Source organism: Oncorhynchus nerka, linkage group LG13 (genome assembly GCF_034236695.1).
Source record: "Oncorhynchus nerka isolate Pitt River linkage group LG13, Oner_Uvic_2.0, whole genome shotgun sequence".
Taxonomy (NCBI): domain Eukaryota; kingdom Metazoa; phylum Chordata; class Actinopteri; order Salmoniformes; family Salmonidae; genus Oncorhynchus; species Oncorhynchus nerka.
This window is the reverse complement of record NC_088408.1, coordinates 68,756,240-68,777,199: the sequence shown is the minus strand read 5'-3', so window position 1 is coordinate 68,777,199 and position 20,960 is coordinate 68,756,240. Positions and strand designations below refer to the sequence as shown.

The window sequence follows — 20,960 nt, the reverse complement described above, 5'->3', positions numbered from 1 at the left end:
GCCAATCCAACTTGTGGGAGGTACTTCACGAAGCATTGGGTGAAATCTCTTCAGATTACCTCAACAAATTGACAACTAGAATGCCAAATGTCTGTAAGGCTGTAATTGTTGCAAATTGAGGATTCTCTGGCACAATTATTATTTAAATTAAAAATCAAGGCGGTGGCCCGTTCCTGTAGGTTCATGCTCTACAACATCCGCAGAGTACGACCCTGCCTCACACAGGAAGCGGCGCAGGTCCTAATCCAGGCACTTGTCATCTCCCGTCTGGATTACTGCAACTCGCTGTTGGCTGGGCTCCCTGCCTGTGCCATTAAACCCCTACAACTCATCCAGAACGCCGCAGCCCGTCTGGTGTTCAACCTTCCCAAGTTCTCTCACGTCACCCCGCTCCTCCGCTCTCTCCACTGGCTTCCAGTTGAAGCTCGCATCCGCTACAAGACCATGGTGCTTGCCTACGGAGCTGTGAGGGGAACGGCACCTCAGTACCTCCAGGCTCTGATCAGGCCCTACACCCAAACAAGGGCACTGCGTTCATCCACCTCTGGCCTGCTCGCCTCCCTACCACTGAGGAAGTACAGTTCCCGCTCAGCCCAGTCAAAACTGTTCGCTGCTCTGGCCCCCCAATGGTGGAACAAACTCCCTCACGACGCCAGGACAGCGGAGTCAATCACCACCTTCCGGAGACACCTGAAACCCCACCTCTTTAAGGAATACCTAGGATAGGATAAAGTAATCCTTCTCACCCCCTTAAAAGATTTAGATGCACTATTGTAAAGTGGCTGTTCCACTGGATGTCATAAGGTGAATGCACCAATTTGTAAGTCGCTCTGGATAAGAGCGTCTGCTAAATGACTTAAATGTAAATGTAAATGTAAATATTTATAACCTTGTCCACGTCTTGACTATATTTCCTATTCATTTTGCAACTCATTTCTTGTATGTTTTCATGGAAACAAGGACATTTCTAAGTGACCCCAACATTTTGAACGGTAGTGCATGTTTTTCCAGCAGCAGATTATGATCGATAATGTCAAAAGCTGCACTGAAGTCTAGCAAAACAGCCCCCACAATCTTTTTATTATCATTTTCTCTCAGCCAATCATCAATCATTTGTGTAAGTGCCATACATGTTGAATGCTTTTCCCTATAAGCGTGCTGAGAAGCCGTTGCTAATTTGTTTACTGTGAAAACGCATTGTATCTAGTCAAACCCTTTTTAAAAAAATTTTTTTAACGAAGGGACTTTGAAGCAACATGATACACCCTGCTTCTCCTTTATTGCTTCTCCAAGGCTTAGATATTTGCACTTTCTATGTCATCGTCCTCTTGATCTGGTTGTGTGAGGTTCCATTGTATCAGAGTTCAATTTAAGTTTGTGTAAAGAAAATAGTTTTGCAATGGATACTTAATGAAAGGTGTTTGGGTTCGGTCTTATCATCATAGATACTTTCTTCAGGGAGTAGGCCCCTCCTCTGAATTCAGCCCAGTAGACTCCATCTTGGTAGCGACTGCGGTAGTGTCCACCTCTGTACCATACTCCATTGAGGTTAGAATGGGCACATGCATTGTACCACCAGCCTCCCTTCTGGTAGTGGGCACAGTTACCTGGGTTGACGCAAATATTAGTTAGACATCATTGTTGAATCTCAATCAAAATCTATTGTCGGCCTATGCACTAAGTTAAATGTCAGTTAATTTGGCAAATTGTCAGAACACTGAAGCTTTTATCTCACATTTATGTTGTTATAGTGAGAGTGTATGCAACTGTATGATCTTGACATTACCTGTATACACATCATGGTCTCTGTCCAGCGTAGTAAACTGTTTGCCGTTGTGCCAGGTGAGGGAGTCTCCGGCGTTGCCATGGTAGCGGCCCACCCTGAGTTTGTAGAAGTCTGCCTCAGGCTCCAGCCTGAAGCTGGCGTACTCTGCAAACACCTTCCTACCAGACCAGTCCTCCAGAGTCACCAGCAGCTTGTAGTTCCCCTGGTTGGTCAGCCAGTAGATGTTCTCCAGGCCCAGCCAATACTCTCCATCTATGTTTCCAAAGCCTTGCTATGAGGGGAAAAGATACATACAACACAGTCAACATGATGGGCTTTACACAAGTCCTGTCAGCTGTAAGCAGTTGATCTGGAGTTCTGGGGGATAATTCATAGGCTCTACTCTTTAAAAAAAAAAAAGTTTTATTTTTTATTTAACTACAGAGGCTCTACTCTACTCAAAGCCCTTGAAGTACTTGAAGTACTGAGAGGAACAGTCCCTCTAGAACGCCCTGACAATTAAGCTCCATATGAATCTGTCTTAGAGTGTTGTTTATTGTCAGAAAAAGTAACATCAAATGACCCATGAACCAACTACACCATAGCCAGCCCGGTATTCAGTGGTTAGTTCTTCATTATCTTTCATTTCTCAAAAACGTATTGATGGCCTGTGTAGAAGAATGGGAGATCTGTGAGCTTGTTACAAGATGTGTGCTGGTCTGGACTGTTCTGCCTCAGCTCTGTACCAGCCTAAGTCATAGGATGTTATAGGGCTTACATTACATTGTAGATGCTTTGTTTCTTAGGATGATCTGGCTATTGTACACATTTACTTCCCATGTGTTGTAAGGTGTATTGTAAGGTCTTGGAAAGTTCTCTGGCAAAGATTTAAACAAGACCCTTGCAAATTGTCTGCCCTCTGATGTTCACCCTTCAATTGCTTCACCCTTTTCTAGTGCTTTAGATCCTTTTACTGGCCCAGGAAAAATATTGGCAATAGTCATCCCTTAGTATTTCATGCTGTCCTCATAAATGCCTGTGTAAAGTTGTATAAATGCCTGAATTCATCAATGTCTTTTTCCTCATCATAAACCATTGCCATGACGTAAATATAAATAATTTTTATGGACCATGAATCATTTTACAGTGGGCTGTTTTTTTATTGTGGCATTTATTTCCAGTATGGCAGCCTCTCGTCTACACGTTTCTCATTAAGTCTGTATGCGTCCTATGTGGACTAATTTCACAAAGACCCAACTCATGTTGGCGGGTGTTATGAGTCATAGGCCAGTGGTGTGACTGACAGGTGCAGAACCCTGTAGGTACCACAGCAGAGCAGGCAGTGCAGGGGACCATTCTCCTCAAACCTCAAGAATTACATTTCATTATTAGTACAGATCTGCATAACGTCAGACATACCAGACATGTCACCTGTTTCACTCAGCCACGACATACAGACACAAGTCTACACTGAACCTGCCTCCCTCTTTACTAAATGAGTTTGCCGTAGTGTGGAGCTGTTTACCTACCTTATAAGTCTCCCAGTTCCTGAAGAAGTTGACTGATCCGTCCAGCCTCCTCTGGATGACAGTCCAGCCACCAGGGTCATGTCTCTGGTCACACCACACCTGCATCAGTCTGTTGGCGTTCTCTGGCTTCACTAGGTACATGCCACTAGCCGTGTGGCCATCCTCCAGGGCCTGCAGGCAGTCCTTCCATGGCCCTGTATGGGACAGGACAGGAGACAGAAACCATGGTGGAGTCAATGGAGGTTGCCAAATGATATATTTTTCAATAATATGAGTCACTCGCTTCTTTAGTCTTCATATATTCATAATGAATACCACAGTATTATTGTGTGACTATCACAGTATTAGAGACAGAGGCTATGTAGCCTAATTGACCACAGCCTGATCTACTGTTACAGATGCAGGATCTTCATGTGATCACCCTGTTGCAGGAATGGAAAAACTTTAAGCGTATTTGAGCTTTAAAAGGGCTTCTAAAGTTTGTACTTTCCACTTTGAAATGTCAGAGTTGATTTCCACTTACGAAAAATGTATCAATATCTACAAAAAATGTCCATTAATTATAATCCACATAATAATTAACATTTCCATTTGCTGAAGGATTATTTTCCTGCTCTAGCAAAGTGGCTCAAATTAAGATCCTACGTCTGTAATGCTGCTACTACCATCTTTCAGTGGGAAAAGCTCTCAGCTTAAGGCCAGCGTTGACTTTGGCTGCTGCTCTCACAAGCGAAATGGCTGCAGGCAGTGCAGCCAAGAGCAACATTGGCATATGGCTAAAGGGAGATCTGATTGCTGAATGATGCAACAGTAGCAGATGGATCAGCAGGTACTCTAACGGTCCCTTGGTGATGAATGACATCATGGGCATTGGGCTTTAAGAAAATACTCTTTCATTGAAATAGAGTTTAAAAAATCTAATATTTGACGTCTTCCTAAACCCATTTATGATGCAGCAACTATCATAGTAAACCTCTGAGCAAAACGGAACAAACTTTAGACAGTACTCTCTGTAGGTGCCTCTCCTTGATTTCACCCATTTAGCATGCATGTTTCCCATGTTGTTATTGTCAGTGGGTGTTTTTGATCTACCCCGGTGGAGGTAAAACCATATCCTGTACTATACTGACCCAGAGAGCTGTTGCGCTATTATGCGATCGGAGACATTCCATCTGAACTATAGGGGTTTCAAATAGCATGTGCTCTTAGCAGTGGGCTCTAGTTTGGCCATTCTCTGGTAATCTAATCTCAGATATCAGACATGGAAACTCTGCTGAGACAGTGGTCTCCTTCATCAAAATACGTGTGCGTTTATGTGGGTGGTGTGGCTTTGAAATGAAGCCTCTCACCAGGACACACAGCAGGGTACTACATGCCACTCACAACCACACAATGTGACATACAGCTGTCTATATGCTAGATGCAAGGGCCATTTCTCACTCAGAGAAGTACACATATCTTCTGGTAGGGGTTGGAGGGTGAGGGTGGGAGTGATTAAATAAAGGTGTTTGGGTAAAGGATGTTCAGTGTAAGTAGGGGGGATCCTTCCTTACCCTATTTCCTCCCGTTCATCTACAGTGATTGAAGTGAACATCAATAAAGAATGATAGCTTTCACTTGGATTTACCAGGTCAGTCTGTCATAGAAAGAGCAGGTGTTCTTAATGTTTTGTCTACTCAGTTTTTTAACAGACCCAAATGCTAAGATGGATGCCCTGAAACCAAAGATTGAGCAGGATGTGTTTTATATTGCTCTGCAGTATATGATTTAACGAGGAATGAAGTTTATGTTAACTTCTGCTTGTGTTTGGTTTATTCGTTTGTCTTGGTGTTCTGGTTCATATCTGTAAAAACAGGAATTGGCGTATTGCCTGTTAGCCATTACTCTCCCCCTCAGAAGATCTCTAGTCTGCATACATGGAAACAGTCTTCTATAGGACTCCTGACTCCACTTTTTTAATTGGATGTGAAAGTGTTAACCTATTCAAGAGTTTACACTGATGTGATTCGCCAAATTACCCTGTTTAGAACACAATGGACATTTGTACAGAAACAGGAGGAAGAGAGGTATCCACACAGAGGCAGAAGTGGCTGGTCTGCATCCAGCCAGGGTAGGGAGGGAGCAATATGAGGAAAAGGCAGTATGTGAGAGAGGGGTGATGGAGAGAGAGGAAGACTAGACAGGGAGATGTCAGGCTTTCATAAAGCGACCACACTGACAGCCTGGCTGTATCAAAATATAAAGGAGGAAAACATGGAGCTAATTCCAAGCAGGACTGTCAATCACAAGGTGTCACACAGAGACATATGAACAAAGGTTCACATTGTAACCTAATAGGCTAAAACGGCTATAGTCACTTCTATAAAATAGATTTAGCTAAGATGGCATGTGAGAAGTAATCCATTAGCCAGCCACCTCCTCTCCAGAAAGATCTGTGTTGTTCAGACATAAGCCAGAGGACTGCACTACTGATAAACCCTGCCACTGTGGCAGAACCCTGCCACTGTGGTGAGTTTGGGGTGTGAGTTGCAGTTGGCCCTGGCAGGAAATTGCTAGCCTCCCTTCAAATAAAATAATATTTTAATTGGCACATGCTTCGTAAACAGCAGGTGGAGATTAACAGTGAAATGCTTACTTACAAGGCCTTCCCAACGATGCAGAATACAAATAAAATAATATTTCAGCCAAACCCATTGCTGACAGGTGTAGAAATTGAGCACACAGCCATGCAATCTCCATAGGAAACATAGGCAGTAGAATGGCTTAACTGAAGCGCTCAGTGACTTTCAACGTGACACCCTCATAGGATGCCACCTTTCCAACAAGTCAGTTCGTCAAATGTCTTCCCTGCTAGAGCTGCCCCGGTCAACTGTAAGTGCTGTTTTTGTTTTATATATTTTATTTTTATTTATTTATTTAATTTTTTATTTAACTAGGCAAGTCAGTTAAGAACAAATTCTTATTTTCAATGACGGCCTAGGAACAGTGGGTGAACTGCCTGTTCAGGGGCAGAACAACAGATTTGTACCTTATTGTGAAGTGGAAACGTCTAGGAGCAACAAGGGCTCAGCCGCGAAGTGGTAGGCCACACAAGCAAGCTCACAGAACAGAACTGGTGGAGTGTTGAAGTTATTAGAGTGTAGAAATCGTCTCTCCTCAGTTGCAAGACTCATTACCGAGTTCCAAACTGCCTCTGGCAGCAACGTCAGCGCAAAAACTGTTTGTCAGAAGCTTCGTGAAATGGGTTTCCATGGCCAAGCAGCCGCATACAAGCCTAAGATCACCATGCGCAATGCCAAACATTGGCTGGAGTGGTGTAAATCTCACCACTTTTGGACTCTGGAGCAGTGGAAATGGTGTTTTTCATGGTTTGGGCTAGGCAACTTAGTTCCAGTGAAGTGAAATCTTAACGCTACAGCATACAATGACATTCTAGATGACTCTGTGCTTTCAACCTTGTGGCAAAAGTTTGGGGAAGGCCCTTCCCTGTTTCAGCATGACAATTCCCCCGTGCACAAAGCGATGTCCATACAGAAATGTTGGTTGAGATCGGTGTGGAAGAACTTGACTGGCTTGCACAGAGCCCTGACCTTAACCCCATCGTACGCCTTGTGATAAATTGGAATGACGACTGCAAGCCAGGCCTAATCGCCATCCGTGTCTGACATCCGTGTCTGACCTCATTAATGCTCGTGGCTGAATGGAAGCAAGTCCCTGCAGCAATGTTCCAACATCTAGTGGAAAGCAGAAGAGTGGAGGCCGTTATAGCAGCAAAGCGGGGACAAATTCCATATTAATGCCCATGATTTTGGAAGGAGATGTTCGACGAACAGGTGTCCACATACTTATGGCCATGTGTATGTATATTTAGGCAGGGGTAAAGTGACTAGGCAACAGGATAGATAATAAACAGTAGCAGCAGCGTATGTCATGAGTGTGGAAGTGTAGAAGTGAATATGTGTACGTGTTATATGTGAGTGAGTGTGTAAGTGTTGAAGTGTCAGTGTAAGTACGTGTGAGTGTGTATAGTCCAGTGTGTGCGCATAGAGTCAAGAATAGTTAGTACAAGAAGGGTCAAGGCAGATTGTCCGGGTAGCTATTTTGTGAATTATTTAGCAGAGCACAGAGCACAGTGTCTACACATCAGTCAAGAAAGCACACTGTGACACAGTGTCGAGGGAAAGAGCTTACCATGGTCAAATACTGTATAGCGTAAGCCAATGTGACCTACTACATTCAAATGACATGGTATCTAGTGGAAGTATCTGTTAACAAGAAAATACTAATCAAATCACTTTGAGATGATTGAGAGATCTCCCTAGAGTCCCATACATCCTCCAATTCCTGCTGCTAGCCTGTGGTGGACCTGTGGTGGGGTTTCCTCTCATAACTGGAAGGCTATTCTTACCATGGTCAGGGTTAGATTGACCATGAAATGCAGTGTAAGCTGGCTTTGCCCCCTCGGCAGTGGGCTTGTAGCCCATATGGTGAGTTGAGACCACACAGAGCTTGTCTCTAAACTCCCCCTCATCTGGTGTCTGTTTCTGCTGAGACACATGTCTGTCTGTGGCTCAGCACTCCCATCCAACAGCAATAGTCACTGGCACAGGCATACGAACTAACACCTCACTGTTAACAGTTAAATACGAGCAGGATAATAAATACAGCAAGGTTTGTGAAAAGGATGAGACTTGAACAAGAGGAGAAATCACAAGAACACGATATACTGTAGCTATTAGGCACGTTTAGTTAAAGACCACTCTGATTATTGTACTTCTATTATCAGTTTAAGACCATAGTTAACTCGCCACACACACTTCAGTCTCATCCACATCTCTGTTGTATTCAGTCAACTACACAGTTCACTAAGTTGCCAAGTAATCATCCAGTAACTTAAGCTTCTAAATGTACTAAATCAATGAGGATGGTTTCAGACAGCTCCACTTTCAGTGGCCTCAATACCAGAGGGCTCCAGTCCAACCATCCATGAGCATACAAAATATGTGTTTTAGGATGCTTTGTGGATTATCATCAGCTGACTGTAGTATCAAGCCCATTAGATGATATGCATCGCAATGGCTTTTAAACAACATCAACTCTGTTTTCCCCTAGAGGCCTTTTCTCAGGGAATGTTTGAGGCTTATTATTCCCATAGACAATAGTGAGAAGAATGGATAAAGAATAGATAGCTGCTGTTGTCTGGTGATGAATGATTTCGAAAGACCAAACTAGTCTCTCACACAACCCTCTGTTTCAGTCTGTCTGACATTAGTCTGATGAGGGTTCATTGAACCTGCCGCTTGAATCCTCATATACAGTGAGCTCCAAATGTCATTCACTTATATGTGTATTAAGTAGTAAAACCTTAAGTATTTGGTCCCCGTTTTCCGAGCACGCAATGACTACATCAAGCTTGTGACTCTCCAAATTTGTTGGATGCCTTTTCTGTTTGTTTTGGTTGTGTTTCAGATTATTTTGTGCCCAATAGAAATGAATGGTAAATAATGTATTGCCATTTTGGAGTCACTTTTATTGTAAATAAGAATATAATATATTTCTAAACACTTCTACATTCATCTGGATGCTACAATGATTACGGATAATCCTGAATGAATCGTGAATAATGATGAGTGAGAAAGTTACAGACGCACAAATATCAATATTTGTGCATCTCACTCATCATTATTCACGATTCAGGATTATCCGTAATCATAGTAGCATCCAGATGAATGTAGAAGTGTTTAGAAATATATTGTATTCTTATTTACAATTCAAGTGACTGAATGGTAAAGCGCTGCACCCGAGCTCACTGTAAATGTCACTTCAGACCAGATCTGTATCAAGGAATATTCATTTCAATAGGTGACTATAAGCATACAGGCTGCTCAATGAAACAGAGCGACTCACCAGAGGGTTTGTTGGTGGTAGAAGGGCTGCCTGTGCCACTGGGCATGGTAGGAAGGACAGGCAGCACAGACTTCTGGTCACTCTGAATCTCGTTGTTTATTTGGTTGGTGAGGCGTGGGTAGGTGGGAGGTTGGTAGGGCTTGTTGATGGGTGGTGATGGTGCGGGTGGGGGCTGAGGCCTGGGCTGGGGTACAGGGACTGGGCGAGGGAGGCTGACCGGCTGACCCTGACACTGCTCCTCCAGCAGGGCGATGAGGACCGACTGGTTGTTGGCCAGAGAGGTCAGGTGCTGGTACTTGTGCTCCAGGTCCTTGTAGCGGTTAGTGAGCTGTTGCATCTCGGAGGTCTGGTTGAGGATGCGGTTCTCCATCTGGGACAGCTCCAGGGAGTTGTCCCTCTTCCTGATGATCTCGTGAAGCAGCTGCATGTAGAGCTGGGTCACCCTGGAATTCATGTTCCTGCTCTCCTTCCTCAGCAGCTTGACCTCGTTGACAATGCCTCCGTCTACCTCCACTAGCTGCTGCAGCGTCTCGATCTGCCTCTTCTGCTTCTGCAGCTCCCCGTTCAGCAGCTCCAGCTCCTGCTTGTTGACGCGGTTCTCCAGCACTGCTTCCGGCTCCTTGCGGTTCACACAGATGGCCCCTGTCACCTTCTGCTGGGGAACGATAAAGGTGTATGAACACCCGTCAGGCTGCTGGGAGTCGGCGAGGGCCCGTCTGCTCCTCCGCCCAGAATACAGGAACTCTCTCTCCAGACCATCCTCACTGCTCTCAAACTCCTGGGATGAGGTTTTGCCCTGGCTCCTGGCCTGGGGGTTGCTCTCCTGGCGGTTCCCCTGGCCCTGGGGCTGTTGGGCTCCAGACACCAGACCATACACCAGGAACAGCAGCACCACTGCAGGGAGCTCCATCAGTCTGGGAAGGGCTCTCACTCAAACACACCTTAGGCTTAGGAGGCAGAGGGATATGAGAGACAGGGAGGTCATTGCTGTGGTATAAATACTGAATTATTACACAAATACTGTGACACACCAACCAGGTCAACTATCTTGTTCAAATTATCTCTAATTGCACAGTATATTGTTTCAATAAATGGATGAATGTGTTATAAAGCCTAAACTGTTTCCTTTGTATTGTTTCAACTAACTCTCATATTCACATCTTGGGTTTAGCATGTCTCCAGTGAAAGGGTTTTGTTTGGTCAGGTAATGTCACCCTGGTAATGGTGTGTTTTCCATGGGTCTTGTCTGAACAGGCTGAGAGAAATGACATGCTGATTCCAACAAGATCTGGCATCACCTATTCTATGCTTGTGATATCATTGAGTGGGTTTCACTAAACCTCCCACTATTATCAAACACTGGAAATCTCAACTGCGAGCCAGGTTAAATTTCACCAAGGGGCCAAGCTGGTGTGCCGTAATGTGTCTAAACAGGCACCAGTCTGATGGTTTAGGCTATGTTTGTGAGAGCATGGCTGGCTCTGGCTGTTAGATTGGGTATTATGAAACCTTTTTCCTGGCCTGCCTGTTCAGTCCACCAAGGCCCCTTTTGGAGACCCATAGGGCTGGAGTCTACTCTTACATGGACAGGACATCAATGGGAGGCTTCAGAAGTCCACTGATTGGTACCAGAGGCAGCCTGTCCCTTAGGATGGCTTCTTCCTAGTCTCCATTTCACGAGAGGGCCAGGCAGACACACAGCTCAGGGAGCAGACATGCTCTGTCCTGGGACCTCCTATTCATTCCAGATTCCAGCCCAGAATCCAGGGCAGACTGGGGGTTGTTAGGGCTAAAGAAATATAGGCCACCATAAAAGGAGGCCTTTCCCAATAAGGATGCTGTGAGTTTGAATTATATAAGGTATACTGTATGTAACTATCAGTGGTGGTAAAAGTAAAGATACCTTAATAGAAAATGACTCAATTAAAAGTGAAAGTCACCCAGTAAAATACTACTTGAGTAAAAGTCTACAAATATTTGATTTTAAATATACTTACTGTAAGTTTCAAAAGTAAATGTAGTTGCTAAAATATACTTAAGTATCAAAAGTAAAAGTATGAATTATTTCAAATTCCTTATATTAAGCAAACCAGACAGACAGCACAATTATTATTTAATATTTTGAATTTACGGATAGCCAGGGTCACACTCCAACGCTCTGACATAATTTACAAACAAAGTATTTGTGTTTAGTGAGTCCACCAGATCAGAAGCAGTAGGGATGACCAGGGATGTTCTCTTGATAAGTGTGCGAATTGAACGATTTTCTGTCCTGCTAAGCATTCAAAATGTAACGAGTACTTTTTGATTTAATGGAAAATGGAGTAAAAAGTACATAATTTTCTATAGGAATGTAGTTATGTAAAAGTTATTTTATTGTGTTACTTTTTATATTTTTTTTACTTGAGTTTATTTAGTAAATATTTTCTTAACTATTTCTTGAACTGCATTATTGGTTAAGGGCTTGTAAGTAAGCATTTCATGGTAACCTGTTGTATTCGGCGCATGTGACAAATAAAGTTTGATTTGATTAAAACAGACTTAGCAACTAGAGAGATCAGTACTTTACTAGCTAAAATAAATAACATAGCATGGGTCAAAAGGGTTAGACTAATTAACACTCCAACAGCTTCCATTTAACACACCTGCATCTCACCCACTGAATTACAGTTCACAACTCCAAGCAGATTACTTTACTGATAAGTAGAGGTGACTAAATACTTTCAATTCACACTGAGAAAAAGTCACATTTTATGGTGTCTGGCTGTGTTTTTCATACTCAAACATACATTTTAAGATTCTGCTTTTCCTTTTGTAACACAGTTACCAGTGGTGTAAAGTACTTAAGTAAGAATACTTTAAAGTACTACTTTTGGGGTATCTGTACTTGACTATTTATATTTTTGACAACTTTTACAATACCCGAGGCTATATACAGGGGGTACCGGTACCGAGTCAATGTGAGGGCGTACAGGTTAGTCGAAGTAATTTGTACATGTACAATTCAAGTCGGATGTTTACATACACTTAGGTTGGAGTCATTAAAACTCGTTTTTCAACCATTCCACAAATATCTTGTTAACAAACTATAGTTTTGACAAGTCGGTTAGGACATCTACTTTGTGCAAGACACAAATAATTTTTCCAACAATTGTTTACAGACAGATTATTTCACTTATAATTCACTGTATCACAATTTGAGTGGGTCAGAAGTTTACAGTTTAAACAGCTTGGAAAATTCCAAAAACTTATATCATGGCTTTAGAAGCTTCTGATAGGCTAATTGACATAATCTGAGTCAATTGGAGGTGTACCTGTGGATGTATTTAAAGGTCTACCTTCAAACTCAATGCCTATTTGCTTGACATCATGGGAAAATCAAAGGAAAACAGCCAAGACCTCAGAAAATAATGGTGGACCTCCACAAGTCTGGTTCCAAACGCCTGAAGGTACCACATTCATCTGTACAAACAATAGTATGCAAGTATAAACACCGCTCAGCAAGGAAGATGCCACTGCTCCAAAATCGTCATAAAAAAGCCAGACTAAGGTTTGCAACTGCACATGGGGACAAAGATCGTACTTTTTGGAGAAATGTCTTCTGCTCTGATGAAACAAAAATAGAACTGTTTGGCCATAATGACCATCGTTATGTTCGGAGGAAAAAGTGGGAGGCTTGCAAGCCGAAGAACACCATCCCAAACGTGAAGCATGGGAGTGGCAGCATCATGTTGTGGGGGTGCTTTGCTGCAGGAGGGACTGGTGCACTTCACAAAATAGATGGCGTCATGAGGGAGAAAAAATATGTGGTTATATTGAAGCAACATCTCAAGACATCAGTCAGGAAGTTAAAGCTTGCTCGCAAATGGGTCTTCCAAATGGACAACGACCCCAAGTATACTTCCAAAGTTGTGGCAAAATGGCTTAAGGACAACAAAGACAAGGTATTGGAGTGGCCATCACAAAGTTCTGACCTCAATCCTATAGAACATTTGTGGGCAGAACTGAAACAGCGTGCACGAGCAAGGAGGCCTAGAAACCTGACTCACTTACATCAGCCCTGTCAGGAGGAATGGCGTAGCATCCGCTTCATCTGACCACTTCCGTATTGAGCGAGTTAGTGGTACTTCCTGCTTTAGTTTTTGCTTGTAAGCAGGAATCGGGAGGATATAATTATGGTCAGATTTGCCAAATTGGAGGGTTAGGGAGAGCTTTATATGTGTGTGGAGTAAAGGTGGTCTAGAGTTTATTTTTCTCTGGTTGCACAAGTGACATGCTGGTAGAAATTAGGTAAAACTGATTTAAGTTTGCCTGCATTAAAGTCTGGATGAGCATTGTTATGTTTTCTTATGGCCTCATGCAGCTCATTGAGTGCGGTCTTAGTGCCAGCATCAGTTTGTGGTCGTAAATAGATGGCTATGAAAAATATAGATGAAAACTCTCTTGGTAGATACTATGGTCTACAGTTTATCATGAGGTACTCTACCTCAGGCGAGCAATACCTCGAGACCTCCTTAATATTAAACCTCTCGCACCAGCTGTTATTGTCAAATAGATACACACCCCCACCCTTCGTCCTACCAGAAGTAGCTGTTCTGTCCTGCCGATGCACGGATAACCCAGCTAACTGAATATTATCCATGTCGTCTTTCGGCCACGACTCGATGAAACATAAGATATTACAGTTTTTAAATTTTGTTATTTTATTAGGATCCCCATTAGCTGTTGCAAAAGTAGCAGCTACTCTTCCTGGGGTCCACACAAAACATGAAACATAATACAGAATAACATAATACAGAACAAGAACAGCACAGAACTACATACATTTTTTTAAAGGCACACATAGCCTACATATCAATGCATACACACAAACTATCTAGGTGAAATAGGGGAGAGGCGTTGTGCCGCGAGGTGTTGCTTTATCTGTTTTTTGAAACCAGGTTTGCTGTATATTTGAGAAATATGAGATGGAAGGAAGTTCCATGCAATCAGGGCTCTATATAATACTGTATGTTTTCTTGAATTTGTTTTGGATTTGGGGACTATGAAAAGAACCCTGGTGGCATGTGTTTTGGGATAAGTGTGTGTGCCAGAGCTGTGTGTAAGTTGACTATACAAAATGTCCCATTGGTAGGATAGTGTCGAGCGGATTTCATCCAGTTTATTTTCCAGTGATTGCACGTTGGCCAATAGAATGGATGTTAGAGGCGGGTTACCCACTCGCCAACGAATTCTCACAAAGCAACCTGATCTCCGCCCCCTGTATTTCAGTCTTCTCTTCACGAGAATAACAGGGATTTGGGACTGGTCTTTGAGAAGCAGTACATCCTTTGCATCTGACTATATTAAGAAACAATCTACATCCAGTTCGAGGTGAGTAATCGCTGTTCTGATGTCCAGAAGCTCTTTTTGGCCATAAGAGACATTAGCAGCAACATTATGTACAAAATAAGTTACAAACAATGCAGAAAAAAAGGGAGCCCGTACAACGGCAGCCATCCCCTTCGGCGCCATTATCTCACTTGATGTCAGGTGAGTGTGTTTAGCTAGCTGTCCTGACTCTGGCTCTCTTGGGTGACTGCCACTGTTAAGAGGAGCGGTTTCACACTGCGAATGGAAAGTTTGACACACAGAGCAGCTGATGATATTCCTGCCCCTGTTTTAAGATATTGATCAGATTGCATCAGGCCTGAACCGTTTACCAAGAGACAGGTCATGCGGCTCAATCACAAGATTAAGCACACATCCTTGTCTATACTGTATATTATTTCCTATATGTAGTTAGAATATTGGAATTTCAATCTAAACTTAACCTGGAAAGAATGTTGAACTCTTAGCTAAGCCTTCTCTGCTCTGGACCATTACATTGCTCTGTTTAACAGTGTAGAGGGAATGTTGTCTAATAACAATCTTACCTGATACAGTATGTCTCTGGACAGAGGTTGCATTTAAGTAGTGTGATTAGTGCACAACAACTAACTTTTAAGATGCAACGCTTAGATTATCACAGGAGTTCATGAAAAAGAGACACTTTGACTGTTTGTTCCAGATTTCAAAGGGCCTCTTTATTAGAAAAATAGCCGAGCAGCAGTTGAAGGGGCTGTGGTGCTTTTGGAAGCGGAGGGGGATGACACTGAGTGCAAAGGAGAATGTGACCGCAGTTTAAGGGTAACAAGGGCCTGCACCCCTTGGGTTCCTTAATTGAAAGCTGCTGCAGATTGGATTACAGAGGAGCCCTGTGCAACACCTCCCCAGAGTCAGAACAAGCCTTTCTGATCTCATACCTCTAGAGTGGGAGGCTTGGTGCAGGGCAGGCACATGGCTGCTGGCCTGATTCTGTTGACTCTATTTAGTATTAGAGTAACTACATTACCTGCTCAGTAGTTACTGCTAGAGGTCTGACCCAAAGGAGAACCACGTGCAAGATGTCCAGACAGCCTTCAGAATCAGACGGGAGAATACTTTTGTTTTTGCCTTGCTATTCTGGGCATGGGGCCAGCACATTAGGTTGAATAGACGGAGAGCAACTGTCCAAGATTAAGACCCTTGGAGATCTCTGGCTGGTATGAAGAAAATTAGTGTTGAAGATACTGTATGAAAGCGATAAAGACATGGAGTGGGAGAGACACACATATACTAACTTAAAACTGTTTGAGCTGTAAACGTTCTAACACATTTAAAGCTCTATATCGTCGCTGTCCGATTTGGCCATTTTTCATTTGTTACATTTATTGAAAGCAGTAACTCTCCTCAATGTACTCTAAACATTTCATGACTCTAGGACCAAGAACATTTATTCAAAATAGCTTCTGAAGTTTCATAATTGTATGTTCTTAATAGAAAAAATATGCAATTTTTTAAACTTTCCTGAAAAGTTTGTTTTGGAAGTTTTCATCAGACATCAATGATATATGTTGTTCTCATGAATATAAAAGTCTATTTTTGCCTACCAGTAAAAGTTCAAAAGAAGCCATGGTTAGGTTTTGTTTTACTATGAAACACTCCTCTGATACAGTATGTGGGTCTCTTTCATGGAGTTAATCACTAATCAAGCCATATGACATCATCACAGCCAATGCTGATTGACAAAGAGAAGATGGTAAAGGTTGGATTTAGCTACATTATCTAAACACAGGCTATAAGTCCTTATTAAGAACATCTGCTGAGCTCTTTGTGGGATGTAAAACAGAAAATAAAATGAATTCCTCAGGGTGAAACAGAGGACAACAAGACTTGATAATGACCAATCAGGTCTAATACAACAGTCACGGTCTCCACTCTGTTAATGGCCTGGGACTACTGTGGTACTGCTGTGGCTTCCCTCTCTGAAACATGAGCTGTCTGTTTGAGGGAAGTTATGCGCCAGCCACTTCATGACTGCAGAGGAGCCCCACAATACCATGCGGTTAGCCAGGAGTCTCCCAGCCACCTCAAAGCTGAAGGAAAATGCCTGAGCTTGTAGTGAGGGAGTGTGTGTATTCAAATAACACCACATGCCAGACTCAGGCTCCCAGGGACCAGAGAGGTTCCCATCTGCCCAAGAATATCACCCTGTTATTAACACCTGAGGCAACGACAGCAGGCCCCATGCTCTCTCCTCCTTCATAGTTATACACAGACAGCAGACTGACTGGCCTTATTATTGTCGTGACATCATTTCTGTTTAAATGAGCAGCCATTGACTGCATGGACACGAGCAATGTGTATGATTTACTGGTGTTGATTAGCTTCATTTACTGTCGGGCACAGAGGACACCATGGAGGACACCACGGAGGACACCACGGAGGACACCGCAGAGGACACCTCAGAGGACACTGAAAAACCTGTGTCAACACTCAGTGGATAGGTGTTTAAGAGGACAGTGATACTGTAGACAAATAACTACAGTAGCTTTATGGATGATAGTGCCCTTGAGGTAAACAGTGTTCCTAAGTAGGGCTGTCTTGCTCATTAGCATGTCTGTCAAATTCACAGGTCGGTAGTGACTTTATCTAATAGTGTGACAGGTAGTGCTTTGTGTGGTTCAGTGTGGCTGTGAGCAGCAGCATGCTCCAGTGTTTTTGTTCATGCTCAGCACATAGTAATTAGTAGGTGAGCAGAGCGGCCCGGCAGGCCCGGCTGATGTCCCTCGCCCCAGCCCCTCTCATTTCAGAGTGAGTGTGGCATTCCTCACATTCTTAGCCACCTCATTAGAGTGAGCTGCCACAGACACTACAGACAGACACACTGTTACCTGCGGAGAAAGAAAGAGAAAGAGACCCCTCCTCTCTGCCCCAACTCTGCTGTACCTATACGTCAGCTCTGCCTCCTGCCCTACAACACCGCAGCAAGTCATACAAACATCAGAAGCTCTGTTATCTCAACTACCACCCCCACTAATACAAGTGCACTTCAATCTTAACAGTTTATTACTAGTCACAATATATAAATTCAACACCTCCAACACTACAGCACTGGAGCACTATGCAAAATGAGGCACCCGTACATGCTCAAATTCGGAACAATTATAGTGAGCCATAACAGTACTGGTTGTATGACATGCAATATGTTTTGGATCAGAATCAAGTTAACTTTGTACATGGTAATCTGGGTTATTACTTTATCTATGGTGACCACATTATTTCCTCAAGCATGTAATCCTGGTTAGCCCATAACATAACACTGTAGACATAATTCAACTCAGCCCCAGACTCAGCCTAAACTATCTGCTCGGTCTGATTGTGTTGAGTCTGAATCTGCCGCCATTGTTATGGCTTTCCATGGCACAGAATAGTTCTGATGATAATTTACCACATTTAGTAGGGTTGCTTTATTTGACTCTTTCTGGCTTGTTTGTTGTTGTGTGGTGTGGTTTTGGCTGTCACATTTCCTCTGATGGTGTCAGGCAGGGGGTTTCAGGAACCGTTTCAAAACGTTTCTAAATGCACCCTCAAAGCCCTCTTATCCAAGCACAGCCCTGGCAGCAGAGACAAAGCAGAGATTCAACAGAACAGCTCTCTTCTTCCCTGTCCACTTCAGCATGGGGGAACATCCTGACGCAGGGGAAGGCTGTACCCAGTACTCTATGGATCATTTTAATAAAATATATCTATCTATATCCATTAATGTACAAATGACAGCAAACTCATTTAGACTCAAATGAAACTGTGCAAGCTTCTTGGGTTGTAATTTGAAATTTTGTGATATGAAATATTTTATTTTTATGAATAATCAAACATCCTCAAACAAACAACTTCTGCTGGTGTGAACCATATCAGAAAATGAGGGCATAGTTTTTTGTGGCTCTGCTTACAATCATGACTGCCCCATAGATGTTCCTATTAAAAAGCCCAGGCTCCTGCTATTGGCACTATTCACTAGCAGCCTATCTTTGTTGTTCGAGTACACCTTTGGAATCCTCTGTGATGACAAGCTGAGTGTTTATCAGTAGTTTACAAGCCCTTGCCCTGGAAAGCCCATGACTTTAGTCTCTCTAATTTGTGTTGTCCCCTATCTTCTGAGTCTATATCAGATCCAGCTGCTTCGTTAATCCCAGACAGGGGAATTAACCCCGGACAACAGACCTCCTTGTAGCTTCATATAGATAGCACCCAGGTTCTAAGCTTCAAACTGGTCAGCAGGAATCTCTGGCTAACTCAACACAGAGTGGCCAAAGCCTGTCTGACACTGTGCAGCTCAGTGGTCAATTTCAAACAAAGTTACTAAATTATCAACTGATAATCAACAGATTAGACAAGTGAGCTAATTAAATCAGTGAAAAGTTCATATTGAGGCTCTACTTAGGAGCAACACTAGCAACACTTACAGAAGTATGAGCAAGCCATGCTAGATTATTGCATATAGACATTCAATACAGAAAAAGATGCAGTGAAAGTGAAAGGCCATTGAATCCTTACCAGATAATTGTCAACTCTAGCTTGTTATTCCTTCAGTTCCCTTGCCGTTCTGGCAACACTGATTGAAGTGTCCCCTTGAAGAAAGTCATCACCGGTCTGTGTGAAAGCTGTTTGGGGCTGTCCTCTCTCTAGATCACTTGTTCTTTGTCACCTGCATCCGTCTTGTCACTTAAAAGTGGACTGTGGTTTGAAGCCTGTTATTAAAACACCTTCATTATAGAATCAGGAGCTGCACTTGTCGGGAAGATGTCCTTTGTACTGAAGGCATTGAGCAAAGATGAAAAAATCCACTTGAAAAGACTAAATACATTAAATCCACATTTGTTTTTAGATGTAATGTGTAGATTCCTCACAGGCAGTGAGAAAGCAGGAGACAGTGAGAGGTCACTGTGCTCTCTGTAGCCCGGTAGGAGAAGAATGTCACTTTCTGAGTGCTGAGTCCATCACTTCTGCCTCACAGCTCTCAGACGTAGTCTTTTTCTCCTGCCCTCCTTACCTCCCCTCTCCTTTCTCTCCCTCTCTCTCTCAGTGCATTTACATGATGAAAAATGCTCTGGCACAACGTTTCAGTAAGCTGACAAATTGAGCACAAGCCCTCCCCTGTCTCCTCCCCTTGGCACCAAGACATCCACAAGCATGAGATACAAGCTCTGACTACACATACACCACATACCCCTCTCTCATTCACACATGCACACACACACGCGCACACACACACAGACACACAGTTTCCCAGCCCGCTCTCACCCTCTCAGTCCACCACCACTATTGGCTGTTGGTTGTAACAGCAAGGAGTGGTGATGTCACAGCAATCAGAACCTAATTGGGCATGTATGTGAGCCAGCGCTGTAGGAGGAAGGAAGCTGGTTATAGAGATATGAAGAAAAGCACCCAAGCATTGGTTTGAGATAATAGTGGTTGAGCTTTTGATTGGACGAGAGAAAGTGGATCCAAGACCAGAGCTAAGGAGCAAGCGTTCTCTGTTGTAAAGCAGGCTGCTCTGTAGAGGGCTCCAGATTGGGCTGAAGGGGTGAAGAGGATGATTGAAATTGTTTCTTTATTTCTTCAGTTCCTCAACTTTCTCTACCCAGGGTTACTTTTTCTTGTTGTTTGCATTATTGTGTTTGTGTGTTTGGTTTGTTGATGTTGTTTGAAGGAGATGACTGGACTTGGTTGTGATTGGGAACATCTTGCTCAATATGAACAGAGTCATAGTGTGTTCATGATATGTCAGTGTGTAGACAAGCTTGCCAAAGCTCCGAGAAAAGCAGTCATGCAGAGAATTGGCAGTGACAGTCTTCACCTGGCTGTAGTCAAATGGGTTTTGATGTTCTCTTATTTAGCTTAAAGATTGAATCGTTTTTTTTTCTCAGAGAAATAGTATTGCTATCAGGTTTAAGGATTCCACTTTAGTTGTTCATGCGTTTATTCTGAATGCTGTCCGATCCAGTGTGATTAGCAATTAAAACATTTGTTGAATTGCTTTTTTCCAACAGTGAGGGCTTACAGTTTTTCTCGATTGCTTAAACACAAAAACTGGTTCCTGTAGCACAAAAACCCATACCCTTACGTCATTCCCAAAAACACACACACATTTCCCATAACCGTAAACACTATCCACTTGTTTCCACGCATGTTTCAACATTCAAAACTCTTTCTGCAAAACCTTACACAAAAGTGGCTAAATAAATCATTCATTGCACTATATATTCATTCAGCAAACACATGCTCTCAATATAATTAACTCAAGTCATCACAACCCAAACTCAAAGAGCAAGCCTTTCTCCAGGTGCAAACACTAAGCCTCAAAATTGTTAACACATAAATTAGAATTGCAGGATCAATAAATAGGGCATAGAGGC

General features: G+C 43.0%; 1 protein-coding gene across 1 annotated transcript; it reads right to left on the bottom strand.

Moving 5' to 3' along the window:
• Positions 1 to 751: 751 nt before the first annotated feature.
• Positions 752 to 19,631, bottom strand: LOC115139979 (angiopoietin-related protein 2-like). Its single transcript, XM_029677921.2, has 5 exons — positions 19,099 to 19,631; positions 9,202 to 10,148; positions 3,295 to 3,488; positions 1,787 to 2,057; positions 752 to 1,607 (listed from the first exon to the last, which is right to left on the bottom strand). Exons 2-5 carry the CDS (start codon positions 10,109 to 10,111, stop codon positions 1,408 to 1,410), a joined length of 1,575 nt encoding a protein of 524 aa, XP_029533781.1. The 5' UTR covers positions 10,112 to 10,148; positions 19,099 to 19,631; the 3' UTR covers positions 752 to 1,407.
• Positions 19,632 to 20,960: the final 1,329 nt, after the last annotated feature.

Bases quoted from the DNA above. Each gene is read 5' to 3' on its own strand.
- LOC115139979 (XM_029677921.2), bottom strand. From the start codon at position 10,111: ATGGAGCTCCCTGCAGTGGTGCTGCTGTTCCTGGTGTATGGTCTGGTG. The intron at 3,489-9,201 runs GTGAGTCGCTCT...TGTCCCATACAG, and splicing joins TACCACCAACAAACCCTCTG to GGCCATGGAAGGACTGCCTG. The intron at 2,058-3,294 runs GTAGGTAAACAG...TTCCCCTCATAG, and splicing joins GGAACTGGGAGACTTATAAG to CAAGGCTTTGGAAACATAGA.